Source organism: Struthio camelus, chromosome 2 (genome assembly GCF_040807025.1).
Source record: "Struthio camelus isolate bStrCam1 chromosome 2, bStrCam1.hap1, whole genome shotgun sequence".
Lineage (NCBI taxonomy): Eukaryota > Metazoa > Chordata > Aves > Struthioniformes > Struthionidae > Struthio > Struthio camelus.
Window position 1 is genome coordinate 78267862 of NC_090943.1, and position 27027 is coordinate 78294888.

The following is a 27027-nucleotide window of genomic DNA, read 5'->3' on the forward strand; positions in this document are numbered from 1 at the left end:
GGGGGGGTGAAGGCGCCTTCCGCCCCGAGCGCTTCCGGGTGGGGCCGCCGGGCGGCGGCGGTTGCGGGCCGGGCCGGTGCGGGCCCCGCCATGGGGAAGAAGCACAAGAAGCACAAGGCGGAGAAGGCGGAGTGGCGCTCGGCCTCCGCCACCACCTACGGCGGTAGGGGCCTGGGGCTGGCGCCGCCGAGGAGCGGCCCGCGCCTGCCGGGGCCGGGCGAGTCCCGGCGCTGAAGCGTGGGGCAGAGCAGCGCCCCTCGGCGGCGGCGGCGGCGGCCGTGCCGTGGCGGGCAGAGGGCCGGCGTCCGCCGTGCGGCCGCGGCGCGTCTTGAAAGCCAGAGGCGTGGCGGTCCGTGCGGCCGCCGCCGGGCGGAGGAGGTGCCGGTGCTGCGGGGGAGCGGGGGGGGGGGGTTGGTTTTGGAAACGTTGACTCTTTAGCGGTGAAGGAAGAAATGCTTTCAGCGTTGATTCCAAACGTCGATCGGGGGGGGGAGGGGGGAACCCAGTGAATAGTTACTGTAACATTGGTTTTCAGTGCAAGAATTATGTTTGCTTGATTTTTTTTTGTTTTATTTTTCCCAATGAGGTAAGCTTTGGCTACTTCAGGTTTCGCTAATGCCCCTACGTGCGTGTTACAGTAGGGTGCTAGTCCAGCAGCAGCAGCAGCACCTGTGATATTTTCATGGAATGCCGAGAAGTTACTTCTGTGTGAAAGTCACGATGGTAACGGTGCAGAACTGCTGCTTCTTATCTCAGCTTTATTAGTCTGTGCTATTATTTTCCTTTCCAAAGGTATTGCGTGCGTTTTACCAGTGCAGCACATGCTTGTTAATAGCCTTTCTAGAAGAGGCATCGCGAACAATGGTTTAAATGCTACGCTCTGTCACTTTTGTGTGCGTTTATGAAATAATCTGCCTTGTTTTAATTTAGATTATGTAGACAAGCCCTTGGAAAAACCTTTAAAGCTGGTGCTTAAAGTTGGAGGAAGTGAAGTGACTGAACTTTCGGGATCAGGGCATGATTCTAGTTACTATGATGATAGATCAGATCATGAGCGAGAACGACATAAAGAAAAGAAGAAAAAAAAGAAAAAAAAGTCAGAGAAGGAGAAAGAAAAGCATCTTGATGATGAGGAAAGAAGAAAGAGAAAGGTAAGCTGTGATTTTTAGAATTCAGAGGTACTAGTCATTTTCATGCTTGCTTATCAGGTATAAATTCTGGTGCAGAGGACAGGAAACCATTTTTTAAAATCAAAATATTGCAGGAAGCGCGTTGTTTGGAGGCACTTCAAAAATGCAGAAAGCCACCTGGGTGTGCTGGTTTGTTGGTGTATTTCTTCCATGTAAAAGAGAGCTTCATATGATGATTTGTTGAATAACGCTTATTTCTTGTAAGAGCTGTTTCTCCTGTCAGTTTGTCTTGTCTGTAGTTTTGAATAGTTCTGCTTTCTTAAGGATGATATTTTGTGTTTCAGCCAGATTAGGAACCTGTTTTGCCACCCTGTGAGGAGGATATTTCCAGCTTTTCAAATAAATCTAGAATGCATTTCTGTTCTTGAGATGTGCTGAGTTATAGGTCATTGAAACTGCTCTTTTTACTCAAACTAGCTTTCTGAAATCTAATCTGTCAGGTACTGTGATAGTTTAGAAGTTGGAATGAAATCTGAGACAACTATATTGTCAAAGCCTTCTCTATAAAGTTTAACTTTAGTAATGCTACTTTATTTGTTAATGTTTCTTTGACGTCTTTACTTTTTAAATTCTCTTCTGCCATGTAATTTTGTTGTTCTGATCAGTATAATATCTGACAGTTTTTCAGCACTGTGTTGTTTGTGTATATGTGGCTAACAGCTGTCATTTCAAATTGATTTCTTTTTCAGGCTTGGTTTACTTGAAAGTGATACGCTTTGTAGGACCGTTCAGAACCTCTTGAAAACAGGACAAACAGTGGAAATTGTTCTTTTTACAGACACTTTCAAATATTTCAGAGTATAGCTGGGTGCTGAAATGTGGCAAAATAATTGCTGTTAAGACAAAATAAGTGCCTTTTAGCATCAAAAAAATCACTTATCTTTGTCTTTGCTAAATTGGTGGCTTTTCCAGAACTTCATTATTAGTGTACACAGAAGAACCTAACGAGTAGATTGGTAGGAAAACTGTAATCTAAACATGGTTAATGAGAGTGTGCTATGCTGCGCAAACATGCATAATTGCGATAAGATTATAGGAATGACTTAAGGCAATCTTAGGTTTGAAGCCCGGGAAGACATCATTAATTTCCGTCACTGTTACAGAGTATTCTTCATGATTCTTGTGCGGGCTTCCTGAATTGTCACATACTTTATTCAATCCTGTTTGATACACCAAACAGTGATGATCAAATGCGAGCTGGAGACTCTTCTTTACTGTGTAATAAATTCCTTGTTTGTTCACTAGTATAGCTTGTAATTATCATGCAGTTTTTCAGGTAAATAGCTACAAAGTAAAACATTTTTTTCAGCAAAAGTAGAGCAGCTAATCAGTAGTAGTGATTATGAACAGTAGTACATGAACAGTAGTACATGAAATACAAAAAGGCCAAAAAATAAATTGAATTATTTTTAGTAAGAGAGGAAAAGAATGAAATAGAGACAGTCAAAATGCACGCACTGTTGTTTAAACCACATTGTAACATATTGCGGCTTGGATATAGCTTAAGTATTCCAAATGAAAAATCAGTCTTATATTTTGGTATGTAGAATTGTACATTCCAAGTACATTCTTTTAAAATTTATCTTCTTTCTGGTGTGCTAGGAAGAGAAAAAGAGGAAAAGGGAAAAAGAGCAGTGTGACACTGAAGGAGAAACTGATGACTTTGATCCCGGAAAAAAGGTGGAGGTTGAGCCTCCTCCAGACCGTCCTGTCCGAGCATGCAGAACTCAGCCAGGTGAGCAACGTGGAAAAATTGAAATTATCTAGGGTATTTTTAAAAGCACCTGCAACAAACTTAGTGACCTTTTGTCAAGGTACCAGAGTGTACAATTTTCATGAGAATTTTCTGATATCCAGAGACTTAAGCAGAAAGTTTTGAATATTGGAAATGCTGTCTGAAAATCAGTATTCCTCTTGGTGCTTGTGTGCTTCAGTGTACATGTTCATGTACTACTTAGAAATTTTGTCTCTTTAGATGTCGTGCTTGCTTAGGGTTGCTTGTTTAAATCTAGAACAGCTATGCCAATTATAAAAGTTAAAATGCTTTTTCAAAATTTGACCTGCAGTATTTGAGCTGCCAAGTCTCACTTCTCCTGTTAGAACAGATAACAAAAAATTACAGTTTAAGGCTACGCCTGATTTAATGTAGGCCAATTTTTAATTTAGTGTGATTAAAACTAGGTAAGTAATAAAGGAGAAGAAATAGTTACTGTATGCTTAAAAAGAGATTTGCCTGATCCATATCTCATTAACCTTCAGGTGAATACAAGTTCCTATTTTCCCTTTGGTATTGGTACTATAGATAGATAGTTATATCTATTTCATTGCACTTTACCTGTGTTTTCATCTCAAATTGCAGCTGAAAATGAGAGCACACCCATCCAACAATTACTAGAACACTTCCTTCGCCAGCTTCAAAGGTATTTGAGCATACTGTATCAACAGGTGTATGGACAGTGTCTTTAGAACTTCTTAATCTGCTTTTCTGTTTCAAAATGGTGTATAAGAACTGATTATAATATGGATGGTAACCTTTGCAACCACATCAAATCTTGTATTTTTAGACTCGTTGAGGAAAATTATTGCCAACTATGCAATCCTGGCTTTTTGGGGAGGGTGAGGAGGCCTGCTGTTACATATTTACTAAATATTGATAACTTAGTTCAGGAATTTAGAAACAACTATGAATTTTGTTAACCTAAAAGATGAAACAGTTCTCGTGAATTTTTATCCTATTATGTGTCCTATGTCAGGTGCCAAGTCAAGTTTGTACCTGCGCACCTGCTAATCCACTAATTTGGAGAGGCTTTTTATTTTATTGTTTTCCATAAAATGTTAACCCTGTAGCTTTTTTTTTTTTTAATTCCTGAAACCTTTCATTTTCCTTTTCTTATTCTATAGCAATAAGCTGAATTTGGAACTAATTCTAAAATATTAAGCTTGCACATTTATTTTAAGAGGACAAAACCCTAATGAACAAGAAGATTGGAAGAGGTTATTACTCAGAGAAGCCAAAAGACCCATTTGGAGTGTAAATGGAGATGCAGAAGGCATACAAGACAGTTTCAAGACCTTGTTGAATCTGTCTTCAAAAAGTCTACTTATTAGTCAAAATTCTCTCTTCTATCAGGAAACTTTTCAAATATTCTTCTATTTTGTGAAAATGTTCTTAGTGCTTTTTTTTAAACTAGGACTATTCATTTTATGCTTTTAGTATGGTATAAAGCAATGATCTTTTTTTTTCTGAACATAAATCTAAATGTAATTTTTTTAATTTATTTTTAGGAAAGATCCTCATGGATTTTTTGCTTTTCCAGTCACGGATGCCATTGCTCCTGGATATTCAATGATCATAAAACACCCCATGGATTTTGGTACTATGAAGGAAAAAATTGCAGCAAATGAATACAAATCAGTCACTGAATTCAAGGTGAATTGATAGAGATTCACTACTTCAGACCACTTTTTGTAGGAGACCAAAGATTAATTTTAACTTTAAAATAATTCATGTAGGAAAGGCTTCTAATGTGCATTTGTTCAGAACTTAACACCGCTGTACGTTCTGCCTATGAGAATGGGTTTCTTGCTTTGTTTTTCACTCTAGAAGCTTTATATTTGTCAGTCTGCTATTCTATTACAATCATCCAAATTATTGTGGAAACTAAGAATGTGTGCTAAAGTTCTACTATGAAATTCATGTTGCTACACATAAGCACGTGAGTAGGAATATCACAGGCACTTGAGCCATTTTGAGGGTCCTGGAATTCCATAAATTTTTTTTGGGGGGGGGGCTTCATTAGGTTGATTATATGGCTATTTTGACATGTCTGCAAGAAAACTGTGGAGATATTGAAGCACTTTTGTATAAGAGTAAAAAAAAAAGTTGTATTTTACAGTGTAGTTATTGTTTCTTAGATTATCCTGTTTTCCATGTAACTTTGTTTGGAATGGTCTTTTGGCAAAATCTTATTTGGCAACTGGCCTTAGCTATTTTGGCTTTAATACTGTACTGGGTGCGTTGTGGTTTTACAGACAGTAAAGTAAGAAGTGTCGTATTGCCTGAACCATGAAGGACAGGATATTTTTAATTTAATTTATTTTATTTTATTTTTCTGAACAGATTTATATAGTTCTCATAGCTGTCTTCAGTATTACTGTTTTCTAGGGTTTTGTTGATGTAACAGTAGACTTGGCAGAGTGTTGGCTTGCTCCTCAGTGGTTTATTTCTTCTTTTGAAAGGTCCAGCAAGGTGAGCAAAGAATGGCTTATGTTTACTACAGGTTCTTTGACAAGGATTAGTCTCTTCTGTTACATCTCTTTTATTTGCCAAAAAAGGCATGGAGTTTTATAGGAAATAGTAAGTAAAGTTCATATAGCGTTACTGTCAGAAATTTTGGTTTACTTAAATTCTTTTGACTTTTTGGATTGTCTTATCCAGCGACTTCAAAAGCAGGTTTGAATGTCACGTCAGCGGCTATATATAGATACAGGCAAGGTTGAGATGCAGCCAGACTTGAGATAGTGATCAGAAGTTGGTGTGAGCAACCCAGAAAAATGAAAATCACAGTATTTGAAAATTAACAGATTATATTTGTTCAGAGGACTTGATTTCTTCTGATACTTTGAGGAGCAATAACTGGTTGCTAAAAGTCTGTCCATCTTATGCTAATGAAGAGGTTAGATTCCTGTTCTAGGGGTGTAAGTGTCCCTTATTGTGCTCATGTCTTTGTAATCTGTAATATAGAAATGAAGCTTTCATTTCTATACACAAGTTGTGGACCCCTAAAACGAGTCCAGCTCAGAGGATTGATCCTTTACATCTGATATACCTGTTACAATTAGCTGAGGCTAGTCACGACCCAGTAAATTTAACGAGAATCCGTAAGAACCTTGTGTTGCATTTAGAAGGGGGAAATCACTGCAAAAAACCCATCAGTTTTGCTGCTCACAAAAGCTGAGCAAGTAGAACACTTCTCTGTCCTTCTCTGCAGTGCCTCAAAGGCCATTAGTAGCTTCCCTGAGCTTCTTTATCGGCTTCTTGGCTCATAGTTTGGTGCTTCTCCGCACTGCTTTCCCAGTTTTTGTTGTCGTCTCCTTAAGTGAAGGTGGATGACTTAAATGCCACAGGAAGTCACAGCCTAGCAATTGTTAACTCTGCCCATCTATTTGCTTAGTATGGGCCTGATGGCAACCACTAAACTGCTAGATGACTAGGAGAATCACAGAATCATTTAGGTTGGAAGGGACCTCTGGAGATCATCGAGTCCAACCCCCCAGCTCGAGCAGGGACCTCTAGAGCATATTGCCCAGGATCACATCCAGGCGGGTTTTGAATATCTCCAGCGAAGGAGACTCCACAGCCTCTCTGGGCAACCTGCTCCAGGGCTCAGTCACCCTCACAGTGAAGAAGTTTTTTCTCAGGTTCAGATGGAACTCCCTGTGGTTCAGTTTCTGCCCGTTGCCTCTTGTCCTGTTGCTGGGCACCACGGAGAAGAGGCTGGCCTCATCCTCTTGACACTCCCCCTTCAGATACTTGTACACATTTATGAGATCGCCTCTCAGTCTTCTCTTCTCCAGGCTGAACAGGCCCAGCTCTTGCAGTCTTTCTTCCTAGGAGAGGTGCTCCAGCCCTCTAATCATCTTTGCAGCCCTCCGCTGGACTCTCTCCAGGAGTGCCATGAATGCTGGCTAGAATGCTGTTCTGACATCCCTGTATCAGAACAGGAAATTAAAAACCAAACACGTTTACACTGACTAGAATAAAGGCATTCAAAAAAAAAAAAAAACTTCTCCGATCAGAATGAAATTTCTAGTTCAGTTTACAGTGGAGTGTCTTGCAGCTTTATTTTGGCAACTTGCATCAAAAAAAATTATTTTAAGTTAATAGATATGAAAGGAGACCATTTAAAGGAAAAGACAAAATCAGGCATGCTTTTTTGCCCTTTGCATGCAAGGAGCAACTGGAAGGCTGTTTCTTATTTTTTTTGGTGTTTCCTACCTTTTTTCCTTCATTCTTTTGGGTGCAAGTGACTGAAGAAGTGGTCAAAATGCTACAACTGAAATTACATGCATCTTGTATCTTTTTAATGTCTTTTGTATTTCTTCACTTTCTTTCAATTTAAAAGATGGGAAAAACACCAAAAGAGTAATTATCTCGGTCCGACAGTCCGACAGTCCTCCAGTTGATTTCTCTACTTTTTCTATTCCAATCTTTTGCAGGAGGAGGAAGTGTTACGTATGGTATTCAGGAAAATGTTGTTTATATACAATGAAAAAAGTCCCAAGCAAAACTGAGCATTATGAAGAAGCAAAAAGGGCTCAAACCTTTACAAGTCGGTCTTACCTTTTAGCTTGTGTTTGCTCCGTGACCCTTTGTTAGCGTTGTTAAAATATTGTGGTTAATATTGATGGAATGGTATCTACTAGTCACTTAACAAAGGAATTGGAAGTTTTACTGGTTCTTTCTTTCTGTATTTTACAGGCAGATTTTAAACTGATGTGTGATAATGCAATGACATACAACAGACCGGATACTGTTTACTACAAGCTAGCCAAGAAGATACTGCACACAGGCTTTAAGATGATGAGCAAAGTAAGAGACCTATTAAAAACAAAAAGCAGAAAAGTAGGGTTTTGGAGGGGGGTCAAATTTGAAAGAAATGTAATTAATAAAAGTGATAAGCATTATTTCATCCATCTGTCATTAACTGTGGCAGCGCCCTTTAGTGCTGCTATATTTAAGGGCTTGATAGCATTCAAGTTACAACTGCCCCCTTATTTCTCAACCTGATCTGCACCACTGAAGTCTGCATGAGCTTCTTCTACCTGCTTCAATGGAAGCAATTAAGATCCAGGTATATAAAACCCAACTGTAAAGCATTGCTTCTGGCTGAAACATTGAAAAAAAATCTCACTTCAGAAGCAAGTTTTATTTATCCCATTAATAAAAGAGCTTGTCTTTTTTGAAGGGAGCGGGGGAGAGAAGATAATAGGTTTGGGGGGTTACACGCACATAGACTTTTCACTCGTGTACTGTTGTTAGTCTGTAAAACAGTTGTTTTTATGAGCTACTGCATGTGGCATGTATGTGTGTGTTGCAGTTCTGTTGTGGTAAGTCTTGTCTAAAATAGGCGGCTGTCTTTGCACATGCAGTTTTTTTTTGTTTGTTTCTCTCTTGATAGTTGGGCTGCAGAAATTCTGATGCCATGCTACCATGACCAAATCATGTTGCATCGCCATTGGAAACGAGGCATTAGGAACAAAATAAGGCCATGGCCATTCCCATCCCATCCCATTATCATAGCATCTTGGCTATGAGGGAAAGGTTAAGTCCCTGCCGCTCTGTCCTTTCTGATTCTAGGAACGGCTGTTAGCTTTGAAGCGCAGCATGTCGTTTATGCAGGACATGGATTTTTCTCAGCAGGCAGCTCTTTTGGGTGATGAAGACACAGCAGTTGAGGAACCTGTCCCTGAAGTTGTTCCTGTACAAGCAGAGACTACCAAGAAATCCAAAAAGCAAAATAAAGAAGTTATTAGGTAAAGGTTTTAATGGGCGTGCTTGCTGGTTTGTTGCACCTTTTCTGTTATCAGACAGCAGCAAAGGACTGAAGAAAAAAAAAAAAAGGAAAAAAAAAGAAGAAAAAAAGAAAAGAAATCACCTTGCGGCCTTTTTTCTTACCATAGAGTAAATGAGCATTGTGACTTTTGTAGGTATTTAACATTCTAGTAATTCCCAACTTGAAACAAACAATTCAAGGAATGACTGCATGTTCTTTTAAACTTACTATTTACATATGTGTCCATTTTTTTTTTTTCCTTCTCTATACCGTATAAAATAATAAGCAGTTTCTTTTGACGATGATTTTAAATATTCTTTCATTTTTAACAGAACCACAAATGTGTTTTATCATAACTTTATTTTTGACTTGGAAGTTGTGGTTAGTGTCAAACTTAATGGAAAACTATTGTGTATTCCATTTTTTTTAATGTATTGCCTAGCTGCAGCAAAATCTGAACAGGACCTTTACTGGAAGCAAAGTAGCCCAAATCAGTAAATGATTTTTCTTTAACTGAAGTCTTGTCTGGCACATATAGGGATATAGGAGTTTCTTTCTAGAGCAGATGGTATGTTCCCAGTGAAATCTTACTAAGTTTCTGTGTAATATAGATTATTAGTTCGATGGCTGTCTTCTAGCAACGTGCACCCTCTTGTCACAAAATCATATATTGATAGCTAAAACTTAATTTTGGAAAATGAAAGGGACTTTATTTTCTATTTTATATAGAAGGGTTTTTTTTTACAGCAGCATTAAAAGAAAACAGTAGCAGAAACTATGATTTACAAGGGAACTATCCTATTCAGTGAATGTCATCTTTACATAGATGTCCTAAATGTTAAATTTAAATTGTAGAGCATTATATCAACTAGAATTTAATTGACACTTTTTATAAAAAAACAAAAAAAACCAACAAAACCCACAAACAAACTATAATAGAGTGTCACTAGTCATATTTTAAATAATTTGGCCATATAAACATATCCTGCAAGCTTCTGTCTTCAACATCCAAAGTGAACAGTGAAACGTGATTTCTTATTTCAAATTTATGCTCTTTCATTCTAATCAGCCACATATTTTTGTTGCAGGTTAAGGATCTTGTGGCTGATGGAATAAGTAATGTTTTGAAGTATTTTTGTGGAAGTAGAAGACAGTAGCGTACTTCAAAAAAAAAAAAACTTCAAACTGTTTGAGTTTTTTTTTTTTTTTTGACTGGAGCTGCTCTGCTGTCGCCATACAGAAACATAGCTGCCATAGCTGTTTTACTGGCAATTATCAAAATCTAATTCTTTCTTTGTTTAATGGGTTGTATATAGAATTAATTGAAAGTACCTTTTCGTTCATGGGACTTCAGACTTTGATATAGGGTTTTTTGGTTTGTTTATTTTTGTTGGTGGTGTTTTTTTTAAGATATAATGTGGTTTATGTGGTACCCAGAACAATAGGTTTTCTTTTCTGAGTAATCCTTAAGTAACCTCCGTTATAGAAGTAACTTGGTACTTTGCCACCCTTCATGTGCTCATCTTCAAATACAGGTAGTTAACAGAGCAAGGAATTGAGGCTGCAAGCAATGTATTACTGCTCCTGTCTTTAAGATCTAACTTACTGTACAGTCAGACAGCTAAGAATTACTGACCTTTAATTCTATTCTGATACTCAGTTTTGGGGGGATGAATTTAGAAGCAGCTTTTACTTTCCTGTTCTCGTCAATGTTTATATATTTTTAGTACTTTTAATTATTTTGTCTTTCTAAGTAAGTTGACATTTTAAAAACTTGAATTTTGGCTCTAGTAGGATAGTTATTATTCTTTTTGATGTACAGTAAGAGTTTAGGGGGAGAATCAGTCCTAAAGGCAGGTATTTTTTGCCTCCATAACTCACAGCTCAAAACTGAGGAAGGGCTGAAATTGACGTTTTTAAGAAGTATTAAAGAAGTGTGGACCTCTATGTTAAAGTTTAAGTAGTGACTTGATCATATAGACATCTTAATATCTAACCCATTTTTTCAAAATTTCATCCAAGATGCTGCACCCTTCTGAACATTCATTCAATTCTTGCTCATTGTGTAGTGTAGAATGCAATAGAAAGAGGCAGTTGTTCCAGAGTTCTCAGTTGTATGCATATTTTCTTAAAGCGTCAGTGGAACAAAAATCTTTGAAGATGTTTTTCTCGTCGTAGTGTGACCCTGTCATCTTTTTATTATCTTTAATAGCAAAACTTCTTTTGCGTCAGATCTGACTCTCTGTACGGAGAGAAATTCTTAACTAAGCAAATGGAAGAAAGTACCAGCACCTAAGGTGTTTGGCTCCTGGTGCCTAATGTCCATAGAATGCACTGACAAATTTTAATGTAAGCTTCTTTTAAATATAAAATATAATAAAGACTGCCACATCCTACTAGTATCTTCACATTTCTCTTTATAATACTACCTTTCTCCATGTTTTTATATAATAGCTAAAATGCATCATAGTCCATTTCAGGCGTGTTTACAGTTGTTACGTTTTTATTGTTTTATGTACCTTAATGAAAAGGGATCTACTGAAAGATAATGAATTCTGTAACTTCAGTGAGAAAGAAGAATTGTGTGATTTGATACTGATTAGGATTCTGTTACCAATATTAACAAACATAGGAATTAAAGGACTCTCTTGCTGAGAGCAGTTTCCTGCTTTTTACAAGCAATTAAATCACATAATCCTCAGAGCGCAGCCTGCTTATTCTAGGTTTAAAGTTACAGTCTCCATTCCCTGATTATGTAGTTTCTTTTCTGCATCTTTCTACTTGGAATCTACCAAATTGATATTCACCTTGTTTTAATGCAATTTTATGGCCAGTCTCAGCTTTGAGGTACTTTCATCACGATATAGAGACAATTAAATTTTAAGATTAAGTAGTTGTCAAGTTCTCTGCTTCTGCTGGAAAACTTCAGCACTAGGGTGCAATTTTAATCATGTTGTGAAACTTAAGTGAAATGACACTGAGAGAGGAGTGGGACTGATTGTGTTACTTAGTGGAAACCCCAGAATTTGGTGCTTTGTTTTGTTTCGTCTTTTGGTTTCTAAAACTACTACTCTTTTCTTTCTTTAGTTGCATATTTGAACCTGAGGGAAATGCATGCAGCCTGACAGATAGTACTGCTGAAGAACATGTCCTGGCACTAGTGGAACATGCAGCAGATGAAGCTCGGGATAGGATCAGTCGATATCTACCCAACAGCAAGGTCCACTGCATGATCAAGTTCACACTTCTATGTTGTGTCTGACTTTTGAATACTGTTTGTTTCATCATAAGAAACAGGTTTAAGTGTTCATTATCTAAGAAATGTTGCATCCAGGCAGGCTAATTTGTGCTCTGTGTGGAATATGAAGATGACTATTGTCTGTCATTTAGTTCCCATTGAAGCCCATTTTAGGGTGATATACAAATACTGTGTAAACATATTTGGAAATTCACCTACAGAAAACAGTGAAATGTTGCCCAGGCTTTGCTCTGGCTTCCTTAATTTCAGCCCTTAGGATTAAAAGTGGTTAAAATAGCATCGCACTCTCTTATTGTTGCAACTTTAGAAGGAAAGCAAGCTTTAGCGTAGGTTGAAAGGTTATTACTGTTCCTCCCTGCTGCAACAGAAGTCAGCACTTAGAGTTCTTTGACTTAACTGTTTTCTGTGAAAAGTTCATATCCTCCTCATTCTGAACCCCTGTTAGTTTTGTACCAGCCAGCAGTAGCTGTCAAATATAGCACATTCTTGTGTGAGTACAAAATACAAAGATCCTTCAGTAACTAGGAGCAGATAGCAGTGGTTTGTCTATATTAAGAGTTTTGGAGGGCTCTAACTACAGGTTAGGAGATCTCGAACATGATTCTGATGCGTACGTTCCATGCATTTGATTTTGCAGTATTACAAGAGTTGGAAAGAAAAGTTCAGTGATACTGTCGATACAGTTTCCTCAGCATGCCCTGTTTATGGGCTGAATTTTTTGTAGCTATCTAGTAATTATAGTTTCTTTCTAGATTGCGTGAATGCTACAACAGGCATATGCTAAGGTGCATGTTACTCTGTTTCCTTTGCATCAGATGGAAGCTTATCACCACCGTTAAACTTTGGTTTCATTTCTATTCTGTCACACTCTAGTGACCACCTCAGTCAAAAAAGGTTCAAGATGTTGCTGCGTCCTCCATTTTCCACCTATTTTTTTAACCGCTGTTGCAGAAGAAAACATTTGCTTTAAAACATTAGTGGTAGCAGCTCTATCTACAAATTTAAATGTCTTAGGATCAGCTGAATTAGAAAATAAATCCCCAAAGAGTGATGGAAGAAGGCTTAGCTCTTTCAAGCTATTTCTGCTTCTTTGGGTAATTAGAAGACTTGCTAAGAACCAAGGCTATTTGGAAAACCCCAAGGCAAGAGAGGCTTTTTAAAAACCTTTTGCAATAACCTGTTTGCCTGTTGTACTGATGCATATATACAGCTATGTACCCTCAAATACTGATGTTTTGAAGAGAGTTAATTTAGCAGTTTGTGAGAAAGCAGTGGGATGTTCTACATAGTCTACATGTTAAAATGTTAACATGTAATATGTTAAACATCCAGACAACCCACTGCAGAACCTACTGGATCTAGGTAATACTGGTGCATTCTTAAAAATTCACCTATTGTTAACTTCTGTGTCAGCTGAAAGTATCATTCCTGTTCATCCCTCTTTCAAATGTTTGTCACCTCTTTATTCTAATTATATGCCAATATTAACTTTGGCCTTATATATAGAAACAGTGTTGAACTCCTTAAGAGGAAGAAAAAAAAATATGAGAGAGATTTACTGTTCAATTCATTTGACTGTATTTATCTTTCTCTAGGAAGTCTTTCTTCACCTCTCATCTTCTGTCTCCTTATTGAGAAGAGAATGTTTTGTGTGCTTTGTGTGTAGTCATTTTCTGATAGCAGCTTTTCTGTGGCAACAGTTTGTGGCTCTGTCTTTACAGACTTGTGTGTTCTGTTGTCATCCAGATCTTCGGTTGTCTTTTTACCATCACGTATATGTGGTCTGATTGCTCTGTCGCAGCACTTCTTCCTCATTAAGAATCTGATAGTATGTTCACAAAATTACTTCTAATTAGAGAAAGTTGTGAGTGAGATTTGAAAACGAGCAGTTCAGTCTAGGTTTGGAAGTAAGCAGTGAGATAGATTGCAGATAGGAGTTATGGTTCCGCTTCTCAAAAGCATATGAGTCTAGAACACATAGGAGTTAACAGGAATTGTTTTTGTCTTGGCTGCAGACTTTAGAGCTGACTTAGGATGAAGGAGGAGTCATACATATGACAGAGAAGCTGTTGCTCAAAAGGTCTTCTGGTTTTAGGTGTTTGCTAGGAGGTGCTAAATGCTTGAGATCCTGGATTCTCTGTGTTAAAAAGGGAATATAGGAATGCAGGACGTGAATTTATCTAAAAATACTTTTTGATGTATGTGCAAGTAAGCTTTTTTTTTTCTTTTTTTTTTTTTTTTTAGTTTGGACTGTTGTGAATTATGAAAGTGCTTCTGTATCCTTGTGTTTCTGTTTACAGATTGGTTATCTGAAAAAAAATGGAGATGGAACTCTATTATTCAGTGTAGTCAACGCATCTGATCCAGAAGCAGAAGGTAAATGTCTTAAACCTTAAAGAAACCTTTCAAATGGTGTATGTTCTAGCAGATTTTGAAGGCTTATATGTACATACAGATCCTGTGTAGTATAGATGAGTTCTTCTTAAAAAGAAAAAAAAAGGTTTGTATTCCCCCAGCACAGATTTCCTGAACAGCTAGATTTTGTAGCTCCAAAGTGTTCCTCTTGACCTTTCAAGTTTTCACTCTTTTCTTCAGATGCTTCGTTTTACTGAAACTAACAGTATGAAGGTAAAATAGTATCCGTTTATAAGCACTTATATTTTGCTACAACTTTACAGAGAAGTTGGAAGACAGGCTTTTGGTCCAAATTACCTAGAATCTTAAAATCTAATTGACAAAAAGTGAATGAAAGTGCTGTTGTCCTGCCTAAATGTGCAATGTACAGATACAAAAAGAAAGGGGAAAGGTAATTTTGTATATGTGTTTCCTAATTTAAATTATCAGCTAATTTTCTGGTTTACAGGTCTTGCTCAATTGTTTTCCTGTAGTTCCTTAATCTATTTTGTGCATTTTTGTTTGTTTTCCTGCTATGTGTTATTTATCTTATGCTTACTACTCTTTTAAGTCTTGAGCTCAAAATGCAGAAGTCTTGGAAAGTTTGCAATAAATAAAGATGCATATTGTTTATTCGGCTGTATGTCACGTTGATTTTGTACTTCCTCCTCTGCAGCTTTTGAGACTGGAGTTCATTCACAGGTTATCTGTTACTGGGATTGATGAAGGCATGGACCCTTTTGACTAGTCAAACTTGTGTTGTTTTCATTTCGGAGACGGAAACCTGTATCTCAGCTATTGTCTACATTCTTTTTCATTTATTATCTAAGTTTTTGTAGTAAATAGTTCTGAAAATGAAATTGAGTGTTTTGGTTGCCTTCATACAATTACATATTTCTGAACAAATGAAGTAATAAAATGAATGTGATTAATAGCTCTGAAATCATGCCACTATGAAAATTTAGACAGTGATGGTAACAGGAGCAGAATAAGCTTTTGCTGTGTACAGTAAAGTACTAAACTGGTTCCTGATGTTTCTGTGCTCCAGAATCTCTCTTATTTGTTTGTCTTTAGTTAATACTAGTTATACTGGATTTACAGCTAACACTATAATTAGAATTTTTGTTGTGATTTTTTTTTTCTTTCTATCCTAGTACAGTTCTATTTTTTTTCTAGAAATTTTACTTTCCGTAGTTTAGATTCGGACACTTCCCGTGGCTCTGTTGCAGAAGTACAGAATTATATTATTTCCATATAAAAGCATAGTCCAAGTGTTATGAGACGCTTTAATTAAACAGTTCTGCAGTACTTTGGAAAGAAAAGAAATATTGCTGCAGCCATAATGGTAATTTACTTATCTTAACAAGATTTTTTTTTTTATTGTTATTGGGTTTTTATAGCCAAACTACTCTTTAGTCAACATAAGAAACTGTTTTTATTGCTTTCCTAATATCTGGATGTTAACTATTTATGAATCAGCTAGTGGAAGAAATTCAGTTGATGCTGTATTCATTAGAAGGGAAATAAATAAGCCATAGGTTTTGTGGTTAAGATATGGAAGCTTAGTTATAATGTGTACTTGAAATTTAAATGGAAAATGTGAACTATTCTTCCTGTAATTTATAAAGCTCTACAGCTTAAAAGCCGTTTTGCTTTCATGGTTAACTATGACTTTGTAAAAGGAGCAACATCCAATATTTGCCATGAATAAATCTTAAAAATACATTTTTTAAAATGACTGTCATGTTTTAAATCAAATTATTACAGAGGAAGAGACTCACCCAGTGGATCTTAGTTCTCTGTCAAGCAAGTTATTACCTGGCTTCACTACATTGGGCTTTAAAGATGAACGAAGAAACAAAGGTAAATGCCAAAGAAAAATGTCTTAAGTTTTGCGTTAATTTAAGTGCTTGAGCAAATTCCAGACATAAAATAATTTCAGATTATACCTGTATCCCAGTATTTTTTGAAAAATATTTAATTATTTCCATTCACAGCAGAATGTGATTTTAATTAAATCTACTGTTATGGGTGAGTAAATGTAGCGAGACTGAGTTCATTGGATAATGTTTTGCTGTAATGTTATATCCGCAGTAGAAGCTTTTTAATGAAGCTCCCATATTTGCTGTGGCAGAAAATTTTTGCAGAATGACTACCTTCTTTAGAGCAGAGAACAAACCTTTTGGTCATTGCAATTCTTGTATTGGATGACGTGATTTTCACAAGCTGGAGTGCCATTCTATTAAAACTTGCCTTTTTTATGTTACTACTATAATTTTAATAAATTTGAACTTAATAGTTTCTAACCTACTGTTGTTTAGGACTTAATGCCTTAACCTGCTGAAGTGTTTTTAAATTTCCTGGCTAAATAAGGATTCTGTGTTCCAGTTGACGAATAAAGCTTTGACTTCAGTCTCTGTCTGCTGTCCGAGAACTGATTGGCAAACAGTGAATTAGCCATACACAAAAAGCAGAAATCTATAATTGTTTAAAAAAAAATTTGGTTAGCTTAGTTCTTTATTTTCTGACAGCATAAGTACATTTGTTTATGTACTTGAAATAACTACGCAGTTCTGGAGTCTGGAATTGTCCTTGAAGTATTGCTCTTGAATTCAGTTTAGGTGAGGGGAAGGAAATGGAATAAAATAACAGACTAGTGAAACTTTCCACACCTGCTTCCAAAAACCTTTCCGTTTTCAGTGATTTTTACACTTGTGCTAATCATTTGTCATCTCTTTATTCTAACTGTCTAGTAACCTTTCTTACAAGTGCAAGCACAGCACTTTCCATGCAAAACAACTCTATATTTCATGATCTGAAGTCGGATGAAATGGAACTGCTATACTCAGCCTATGGTGATGAAACTGGGATACAGTGTGCCTTAAGGTAAGTGCTTCGCTATTGGGAGCGCTTTTTTATTGAAGAAAAAGTTACTTCTTTAGTGCTATCTTCACATGGCAATTTTATGAAAAGCAATTTGGAATAAACGTAAAACTAAGAGCCCCCCGTCCTGTTTCTTCTAAAATTTGCCTTAAGAATAACTCACTATAAAGCTTTAAGCTAGGTTTCTTCCTGTTTTTTTCCCTTCGACATGTGCTCTGTGAAGTTACAGTATTTATCAGAAGGCTGTTACGGATCTTAATAAGGATTACATCTTTGACCACAAGATGTTGCCAGTTGTTGAGATTTTGGATATGCAAGTAACAGATTTCAGTGCCTGAAAAAAGTGGTATCTAATTTTTTTCAGGAGAAAGATTTTAAAGTGAGACCAGTAAGTTGTTCTGAAAGGCTGGTGAATTCCAAGGGGAAGGAGAAAAGCCACTTGCTCTCTTAAGATGCTTTAATGGGAAATTAATTTGACAAAACTGTGTAGTTGTGCTTTTCTGATTTCTCTCTCTTCCTATTCAGTTAAAACTATTGTCTCAAATTGTAGTTGCGCAGACATTTTGTCAACAAAACTTAATGTCCCATAGCAACCATTCAGTTTGTCGCTTTTCTGCAGTTCAACAAGCAGTTATGTTGATGTGTTTCTGTGGCCTATGCTCAAAAAAAAAAAAAGTTTAAAGAAACCAAAAAGTTCTCCATCCTTTTTTGGGGGGCAGGGGGGGAATTGACTGGATTTTTTTGGTTATTTTTTGCTTTGCTTTATTTGTTTGTATTGGGAAAAGATGGAAGAGAAGGGAGTGTTGAAAAGTAGATGGTAAGAATAGTTTGAGTCATGCAGGCTTACATTCTTGATTTGTTTCAAACTACCAACCATTCTGCTTTGGTATCTTTTTCAAGTTGCTGATGCTGTTACTAGAAATGTTGTTATGTTAGATAATAAATAGTTTATAGTACTGGAGTAGGAAGCTAATGTCAAAGTTATCTGAAAAGGAAAATGCTGCTTTTCATTTAATTGTTGATCTGGGGGGGAGGAAATGACTCACAAACTTAATTTTTTTGTTTACTAAAAATAAAAAAGTCTTGAAGGTCTTGCTTGTTTTTCTGAAGACACATGAGAGTGTGAAAGTATGAGGAGAAAACCATAATCTGATTTTTTTTTCCTTTTTTTTTTTTTTTTCTTAATATTGCTTGTATCTACATTTCTGCTAGCTTACAAGAATTTGTGAAGGACGCTGGAAATTACAGCAAGAAAATAGTGGATGATCTTCTGGACCAGATCACTAGTGGAGATCATTCCAAAATTATTTATCAGCTAAAGCAGGTGGGTCTCTGATGTACTGAAATGTCACAGGTTCATCAAAACAAGGATGGACATGGCTGTTTTTAATGTGGTTTGAGATGCTTTGTTTTCCAGTGTCAGTTTAAGTTGTCCCTACCCCCAGTCCTCCCCCTTCTCACCTTCGTCGGTTGTGCAGGCTTAGCTGTTTGTGCACCCGTGTGGTGAACCAAATTAGAAACTGAATCAGCTGAGAAGTACTTTTTTTTTTTTTTTTTTTTGGGGGGGGGGGGGGTGCTATTTGGTGCTGACTCCCGAAAGGAAGAGGCAGGGGAGTGAAACATAGGGGTGGGACCAACCAACTGAGGGCTACTGTATCTGCTTCTGAGTTGTATTGCAACGCTTATTTTAAGTTTTTCTTTTATTTGTTCGAACGCAAAATACCTTCTTTGTGGAAGGATTTATTGTTTGGGGCATTGAAATGGTGTTACAGAGTAGAATCATATCACTTTACTGGTACCTATACCTAACAATGCTAACTTTTAAATTCATGTGATATGTTTAAAGGAAAAAGTTTAACTTATTTCCAAAAAACAATTTTTCTGAGAGATTCGTACTAAGACGGGAGAGGAGTTTTCCCCAGAAGTGTATATAATAGTAATGGGTAACAGTGTTTGCGTTCCCAGGACAAAATTGCAAAATCATGTTTCATGTTATCTGCACTCTGAAAAACACTGTTTGACATAATTGCCTGCTGTTTAAAATGGTGATGTTATGAGTGATTCTAGAAGAAAGAAAAGTGGGAATAAAAGAGGAGGAATGGTACTCAGACAGGTGGCAATGAGATCATGCTAACCTCTGCAGTCCTAGAAATTGGATAGAGTGGGTAGTGTATGGGGAAAAGGAGACAACAGACAGAAAAATATTGAGCACCCTTGAGAATTTTCTGGGTATTTTTGAATTGTCTTTACTGGAGACAGTCTGTATATGAAACATGATCCCTAGAAGGAAGAAAAATGCAAAGGATTAGATTAAAAAGTCTTCTAAAATAACATTTTAAATGCTCTTCTATATGTGAAAATATGTGTATGCAAAGACTTAGCTTAAAAATAAAACACACGCCTGAACACTTTTGCTACCTTGTTGCATGAAAGGCAAATAAGAAGAATTTCTTGAACATTTTTCAAATGGTCAGTGGCTGTTTACACTTAAAAGATTGTTCAGCTGTGGCATATGTGAATGTATATAGATTTTGTGCAGTTGAATGTGTTTCACTAGTGATGTGCCATGATGTTTTATGCTGTTACATTTGAAAAAGAAATAATATCTCTACAAGTGCAGCTTTAAATGATTGGGTGTCAGAAGTTGCTATATTAATGACTAAGATATTGCGCTTGAACAAAAGTTCAAGGGCAGAAGAAATAGCATAAGAGAATTCAAACATTAGTTAAAATGGATAATAGTAAAATATTTCAAAACAGCACTCATTACGTTGTAATTGCATTACAGATACGTGAAAAACATTAGATGTCTTTTTGCTTCGGTTTATATGAGAAGTTTGAATATAGTTGATATTATATGAAAGAGACCTTTTGCCTATATTGAAAAATGTAATTGGTAATGTTATTTCTTCCCAGAGGCGAAACATTCCGGTAAAACCACTGGATGAAGTTAAAGTAAGTTATACTGATACTTAGTCTTTTGTTACTGGAAAAAAATGTCTTATTTTAGAGAACGTTACGTTCTCTGGGCTTCCAACGTTCAAATTTCCAATTTTATTTAATGTGCATCTGTTTTACAAGAAAAGATTGATAAATAAAGTTTATATAGTTTTTTTTTTAAAAAGGATACTAGCCTCGCTAATTCAAAATTAATTGTTTATGTGAACGTATATGGCGATCCATTACAGAAGAACTAGTCTTAATTGTATTTATTTTTTAATTTTTAAAGACCTATGCTAACATCGCAAAGCGGGTTAGTGTTCTATGGTAGCCTAAAATCTGATCACAGTGAACTAGTCGATTACACAAATTAAGAGCATTCCTAATAAACATTAGTACAAGCTGTAAAATGGTAAGAACTAACATATGATTTGGTGCCTTAGGTTCTGCCAGTTCTCATAAAAGAAGAACACAAGTTGCGGAATACCTGTCCGGATTCTTCCAAACAGATAATGGTAAAATGGTTTGTGTGTAGAAAAGGGGAGTGTTGTGTACACTCATTTTGTTTCAGTGCGTGGATATGCATGTTCTGAGGTAGAGGATTAAAATTTTAGTATCTGGAGTAAGTTTCCAATACTTAAAATGTACTCTCTGACATTCAGTCTGTTTTGGTTGGTGGCTTTGTTTGTCCTGTTGTTCTGTATTCAGAACATTGTATGGTTTACTTCAGCATGCAGAACAACATTGTATGGCTTAATTCAGCATGCATAAGCTAAATCTCAGAGGCAGAAAGAACAGCTAGGACTCTGAAAGATTGTTGATCTGGTGGTGATGAATATCGGAGGTCTATCCTGCTGTAAAAGTGGAGAGAAAAAAAGTCATTATTTACCAGTTTTTCCACATACCTAGAAAATGTCTGTTAGAAAATAGGGGTAAATGGAATACATATCTTTCTCTACAGCTACTAATCAGCAAATCTTCCTTTAAGTGGGACAAGTGTTATCTTGCAAATTATTTGTAACAACGGAGGATAAGCATGACAGCATTCCATGGCAGTTCACACAAAAGTTGTAACTACATTGTAGAGGCCAGTAAAATTATACTTTTATGAATATTTTATGCATGTTTTGTAGGGAGGTTTGTATTTCTTTAGAAGGTGACCAGTCAAGCTAAATGATGAAAGTACTCAGTTATTTTTTAGAAATATAAAATAAAAATACCTGGTTGTATCATATACTGCCTGTCCTATTGCTGCCTCTGGCATATGCACCTTTAGAGAATTCTGATAGAATGTGGTTTGCAACTTAACAGCTTATGCTTTGGTCTCTTCCTTTTTTGCCATTACATAGAAGTATTGCAGCGGATATGGAAGAAATGAGATGGTTGTAGTGCAGCCTGTATTTCATTGTCCAAAAGCGTAGAGATAATATTTACTAGAGTCCAACTCCGCATGACATTGTCTAGAATAAGGAGGTCTGTCTTACTGGCTTTATGAATTATTTGCTAAAACTTTCAGTACATCCACTATTATATTGGGAAGGTGAGGGGAGCAGGAGTTCTGTGAGTGGTTGACAGGAGGGATACTGATAACTCTTCCCCTGGCCTTTTGCTGTGGGACAGGGATGAACTGGGCATGTAGTTGAGTTCCAGTGGATTTGATAATGTTGGTTTCAGCAGTCCTGGATGATTTAGGTGAAAGATTTAGACCACCTTGCAGATTCTTTCCTGGACCTTTGTCGTTCTAATGATATGATATGTCCTGGAACCATATCTGAAGTGCCTGTGAGCTGCAGGTTGGCCAAGCTTGGTCTAGGAAGTTCCAGTTTCAGGTATTGGTGCTGCACATTCTTGATAGCGTGGATCCAAGCATTGACCTTGAACTGTTAGTTACTGTGATAACTTGTCACTATTGTTGGTTTAAGCCTTCCCATTTCTTATATTTTAATTAGGTTGGAGAATCTGCTGGAGACAATAATGCTTCTGACTTGGACTTTCTCTCTATGAAACCATATTCAGATGTATCTCTTGATATATCCATGTTAAGTTCATTAGGTAAGTAATTAAATATGCAAGCTGTCAATTATAGTTTAGTTGTACCATTTAGTCAGAGTAACAGCTGGATTTGCTAAGAATGAGTACTCAAAGTGGTAATAATTCTAAACTCAATGTAAATAAAAGTCTGTGGCTGTTACAAGGGAAACAGAACCTTGGTCCATTTTTCCTTTGAGTCGCCCCTGTGCTAGCCAAGCTAACTTTTTCTGTCTTGAGGGGAAAGAAGTATTCACTCATCACAAGTATGAAAGCTTTATTTTTTTTTTTTATGCATTCCTAGTAATGTAATTTTAGGAATCAGTGCGGAGCTGTGACTCAGAACTGTTTTTGCTTTGTATACATACTGGTTTTTGAAATAACTGTTGGGAAGTAAATAGTAAGTATATCCACCTCAGTTATAGCACCACTTGAAATGACCCAAAATAACAATAAAAAAAAAAAATCGGGTACTAGAAAGACTAGCTTCAAAGAGGCGGACGGTTTTGGATTGTTGTTTCAAACACGTGTTGTTTATAGACATTCTTCTTTAAATACAAAAAAAAAGTTTCCATTTTTGCAGGCTGCTGAACTGGTCAAATGTCTTCAAAAAGACACAAAGTCATCAAAGTTAACTATTGATCGTGCTTTAAGATGCCTTTAATTCAGTACATGAAAGATACCAAACCATCTATTAAAAAACATAAGCAAGGTTACCGAAAGCTCTAAGAATGTTTGTACATATTTTTCCTATGGATGTAGTAGTGTTCCAAAAGCAAATGTAAACTATGATCATGCTGTCACATACTAATTTTATTGCAATTCAATAAATTCTTAAATGAATATACATCTATTTCATAGATAATGTTATGACTTATCACTCTTGCTATGAATTTTTTGCTACATTGAAAGCTGCTCATATTTTTCTTTTAAGACCTGTGGGTGGTCTTTCTATAAATAATCATATTTCCAGAATACTTAGGTTCTAGAGAGAGGTTAAGGCTCATCACAGTTTTTACAAAGTTGGCAAGCTCTATATTGAAGATAGACCAAAAAGAAGTAAAATAATTTATTTTTTCCTATTTTCCTATTTTTTTTTAACCCTTCAGATGAAAGAACATCATATGGCACATACTTCCAGTTGATTAAAGTTCTGAACTTTCTTTGGCTTGTAAAATGAGCCTGTAAAATTTTACACTGTAAAATGAGTACAGTTGGAAAAGATGCTTTTTTTTTTTTTTTTTTTTAAAACCTTCCATGATGGAGATTTCTCAGCCTCCCTAGCTGACGTGTTCAATTTTAACTGTATTTTAGGTTAGATATTTAAGTAACTCATTTACTAACTTCCTCTCTCTTACCGCAAGCTAAACTTACTATTTCTTGTCTGCAGCTTGACAGATCAGCAAGACAAATTAAGCTTATATAGCTTTTAAATCCTGGGAAAATTAGAAAAAAAATCAGTTCAGTTTCAGCCTTTCCTATGGCGCTGTCCTGCATCTCTCAGTTTCTCCAAATGCATTTCACCTTGCATTTCCTGGAAGACAGATATGCAGCTGATGCCCTTTAGAAATATCAAGGAAAGTACAAGATTCAGCTCTTTTGTGCAATAGGCAACACTTTTGTTTGTTTATTGTGACTTGGCAATTCATGACTCAATTCATGTCTGTTAATTACTGTTTTTGTTTGGAACACTTAGGAAAGGTGAAGAAGGAGCTGGATCATGATGATAACCATTTACATTTGGATGAAACAACTAAGCTGCTGCAGGACCTCCACGAGGCTCAAGCTGACAGAGTGGGATCCCGGCCATCATCCAATCTGAGCTCCCTCTCCAATACCTCTGAAAGAGACCAGCATCATCTTGGTAAAGTTAATTGCGTCACAGAAGTTGCAATATTTCTGCTATAATTGAAATTACCTGGAAACTTACCTTTTAACTTGCATAAATCTTTACATGAAACTACTCTTATTAAACAGTGTGCAGACTGCAGGATCTCTTATTAATTTTTAAGTATGAGTGATAAGGGCAACCAAGAAAGCATACTTTTGGTCTGTGGAAATAAAAAACACTAATTCTAGTTAGTTACTTCAGATTAAGTGTGATTGATGTAATTGCGAGGTCAATTGATATTTGGCAGACTACAACATGTGCTTGTATTTTATGCTGCTAAGGAGTAGATTATGTTTATTTTACTTCCACACAGTTATATGCACCAGGTAGCAGATGGGATTCTGCAATTGTCAACTGTAAACCAGAGATTCAGTCATAAAACAGGATTATAGGGTAGCATGCCACTTCATAATTTGGTACCGTTTCTGAGAAGGTAGGAGATACGGTTTGGATAATATTAAGTTAGATTTTTTTCAGTTTGGAGTAAAATAATGTCTACTTTTTGAAAAAGGATCTAAATTACTAAGGAATCCTGTGGCTTCTTTTTCAAGAATCTCCTAACTGTTTAAGTATCATTTAAATGTCTGTGTTGCTCAAAAAGACTGGAAAGAACATATTAAATTACCATGCTGTTTATATATAATCTCTTGCCAGTAATTTTTTTTTGTACTTTTAAAGGGTCTTCTTTTCTCTTTCTTTCATTTTCCACAGGAAGCCCCTCTCATCTGAGTGTTGGAGAACAACAAGACATGGTTCATGATCCCTATGAATTTCTTCAGTCTCCAGAAACCTCAAATGCTACTACTAACTAATCTGACATGTACTATAGATATTTTGTATACTAACTGTATAATTTTTTTATAAAGTTTTTGTCCATGGCAAAAACCTTGATTTTGTCCTCTTTTGTATGAGGATTGCTGTTTAATATCGTACACGTTGGATTAAACAAAGAAAAAAGGCCTACCTAATATATCATGTTGTTAGCAATGTACCAAAAACTGCTTTTGTTTTTTGTTTTGTTTTTTTCCTAGTTGTGTGTGAGTTTTTACTGAAAAACAAGCGATTATGTGATAGAAAACTTTGTGTTTTGTAAAAACTAAAAAGTGTTCATTTTTTTCTATTATCACAGCAGTAGTCATGAAATGTTTCTAGTAGAACATGTATCAATTCTGTTTGGGGGTTAACTTGAACATCCTGAAGGAGGAATGTCTTATTTCAGCGGTGGCAGAACATGAACTGTGGTTATTGTTGTGTTTCCCATCTCTTAACCATAATAATTAAAATGCTCACTATGAAAATTTTACCCTGGATCAAAAAAAGTAATGTTTTATGATCCCTTTTGTGTATTGAAACTCAAAGGAAAATATACTCATTTTTAATTTCATATGTATGTTTACTTGGATAAGAAAATACTGGATAAGGTGTGCTTTTCAGTAATTTTAAAATGAAAATTTTATAATTCAGTCCTGACATAAATGGGTTGGGGTTTTTTTGTACCATTAATATGTGGAAGCTGAACAAATGTTATGAATTCACAATTTTTGTAAATATTACCTTAATAAAAATCATACAGAACCACTTTTGATGTTTGAAAATATCTTGTTCTTATCAGGAGAAAATTTGCTTCCTCATCTTTATGAAGCCTGATATAATAGGAACTTTTGGTCTAAGTTGCCGTGCTGCTGCAAAATGTATATTTCATCATGCTAAATGTAGCTGTAAACAAAATTAACTCTGAATTTCCGAGAACCACCAAGGAAGTTTGTCAGATAACTGAGATCAAAGTCTTGATAAAGTGTAATTTGTTGTCTGGACTGTCTTTCTCCGTCGTGATGCCTCCTCCCTGCTCCCCCACCTCCCTGCTCTTTAAGGATATGTGTTTTCTGTTTGGCTGTTCAATGTATTAAATGTAGTTTTATGTAGATTATTAAAGGACTTCAGCTACCGTACTGGCATATGGAATGACTGCCCTTTCCCTTCTATACGCTGTAGCACGCCCTTTCTGTTGCCGCAAGTCATCCATTGTGTTAGACAGGAAAAGTCAGGATGGCAACAGCTGGAGGGGGCCAGAGGAAAACTGTTAGAGGTCATAGCAGAGACAAGAACATGCTCATCACATGAAGTACTGGGAGAGTTTATATAAATATGTAAATATTCTTAAAAATATGTAATTATATTACATATTTGTATATATTTATATATGTGTATATATATTCCTAAATGAAAATGGGTTTTGCCGGGCATGATTTTTTTTGAACTTGGAGCAGAGATTTGGTAGAAAATAATTCATGGGTGGTTTTTGGAGAGTCAAACTAAATGCAAATATTACTGTAGGGTAGGTTTTGTGTAGTAATGGAGGTTCAGGTTTGTGAGATTAAATGTTTTAATATTTACATTTAGATTACCATTCAGATGCCACCCTCTTCCTCCAAACCCCCCCAACCTTCACTGTTAGGCTACTAGAACTAATCTGTGCCAGCCTTAAAGGACTGGATTCTAGGCTGGGTGAGTGCCTTGCTTAAAAATTTTCTTACAGCAAGACGTGAATAAAGGAGAATATGAAATCAGTTAAGAGCATCTTTGCAATCAGGAGGACCATGTTTTATCAGAAGATAATTTCTTTCTCTTTGTGTTTTTACTTGGGAGTTTAAAAGTAATTACTGATTAGCAATAAACGTACTGTGAGGATAATATTAAAAAAAGTGTGCTACTTCCTCTTTGTTCTGATACGAACAGTAAAATGACTGGCATATGTGTAAACATACCCCACTTTGCGTTCACCGGACAGCTGAATGCATCTGATCAGAGGTTGTGATTTTGTTACTTTTTTATGCATGAGTGAGAATCAACTTTCTAATAAGAATAACTGTAACCTGTATGACTGTA

General features: G+C 36.3%; 1 protein-coding gene across 3 annotated transcripts; it reads left to right on the forward strand.

Annotated features, from left to right (window-relative positions):
* The first annotated feature begins 6 nt into the window (after positions 1-6).
* Positions 7-26096, forward strand: BRD9 (bromodomain containing 9). 3 transcript variants are annotated; one of them, XM_068931323.1, is made up of 17 exons: positions 7-163; positions 931-1151; positions 2793-2925; positions 3550-3610; positions 4476-4620; positions 7672-7782; positions 8551-8726; positions 11834-11966; positions 14306-14381; positions 16167-16262; positions 17153-17285; positions 18495-18606; positions 20199-20237; positions 20666-20737; positions 22172-22274; positions 23947-24114; positions 24853-26096. In XM_068931323.1, the coding sequence occupies exons 1-17, from the start codon at positions 91-93 to the stop codon at positions 24951-24953; spliced, it is 1953 nt and encodes a 650-aa protein (XP_068787424.1). In that variant the 5' UTR covers positions 7-90; the 3' UTR covers positions 24954-26096. The 3 variants fall into 3 exon arrangements, with proteins under 3 accessions (XP_068787424.1, XP_068787425.1, XP_068787426.1); XM_068931324.1 differs by having other exon boundaries at positions 8611-8726; XM_068931325.1 differs by having other exon boundaries at positions 10-163; positions 8614-8726.
* Positions 26097-27027: the final 931 nt, after the last annotated feature.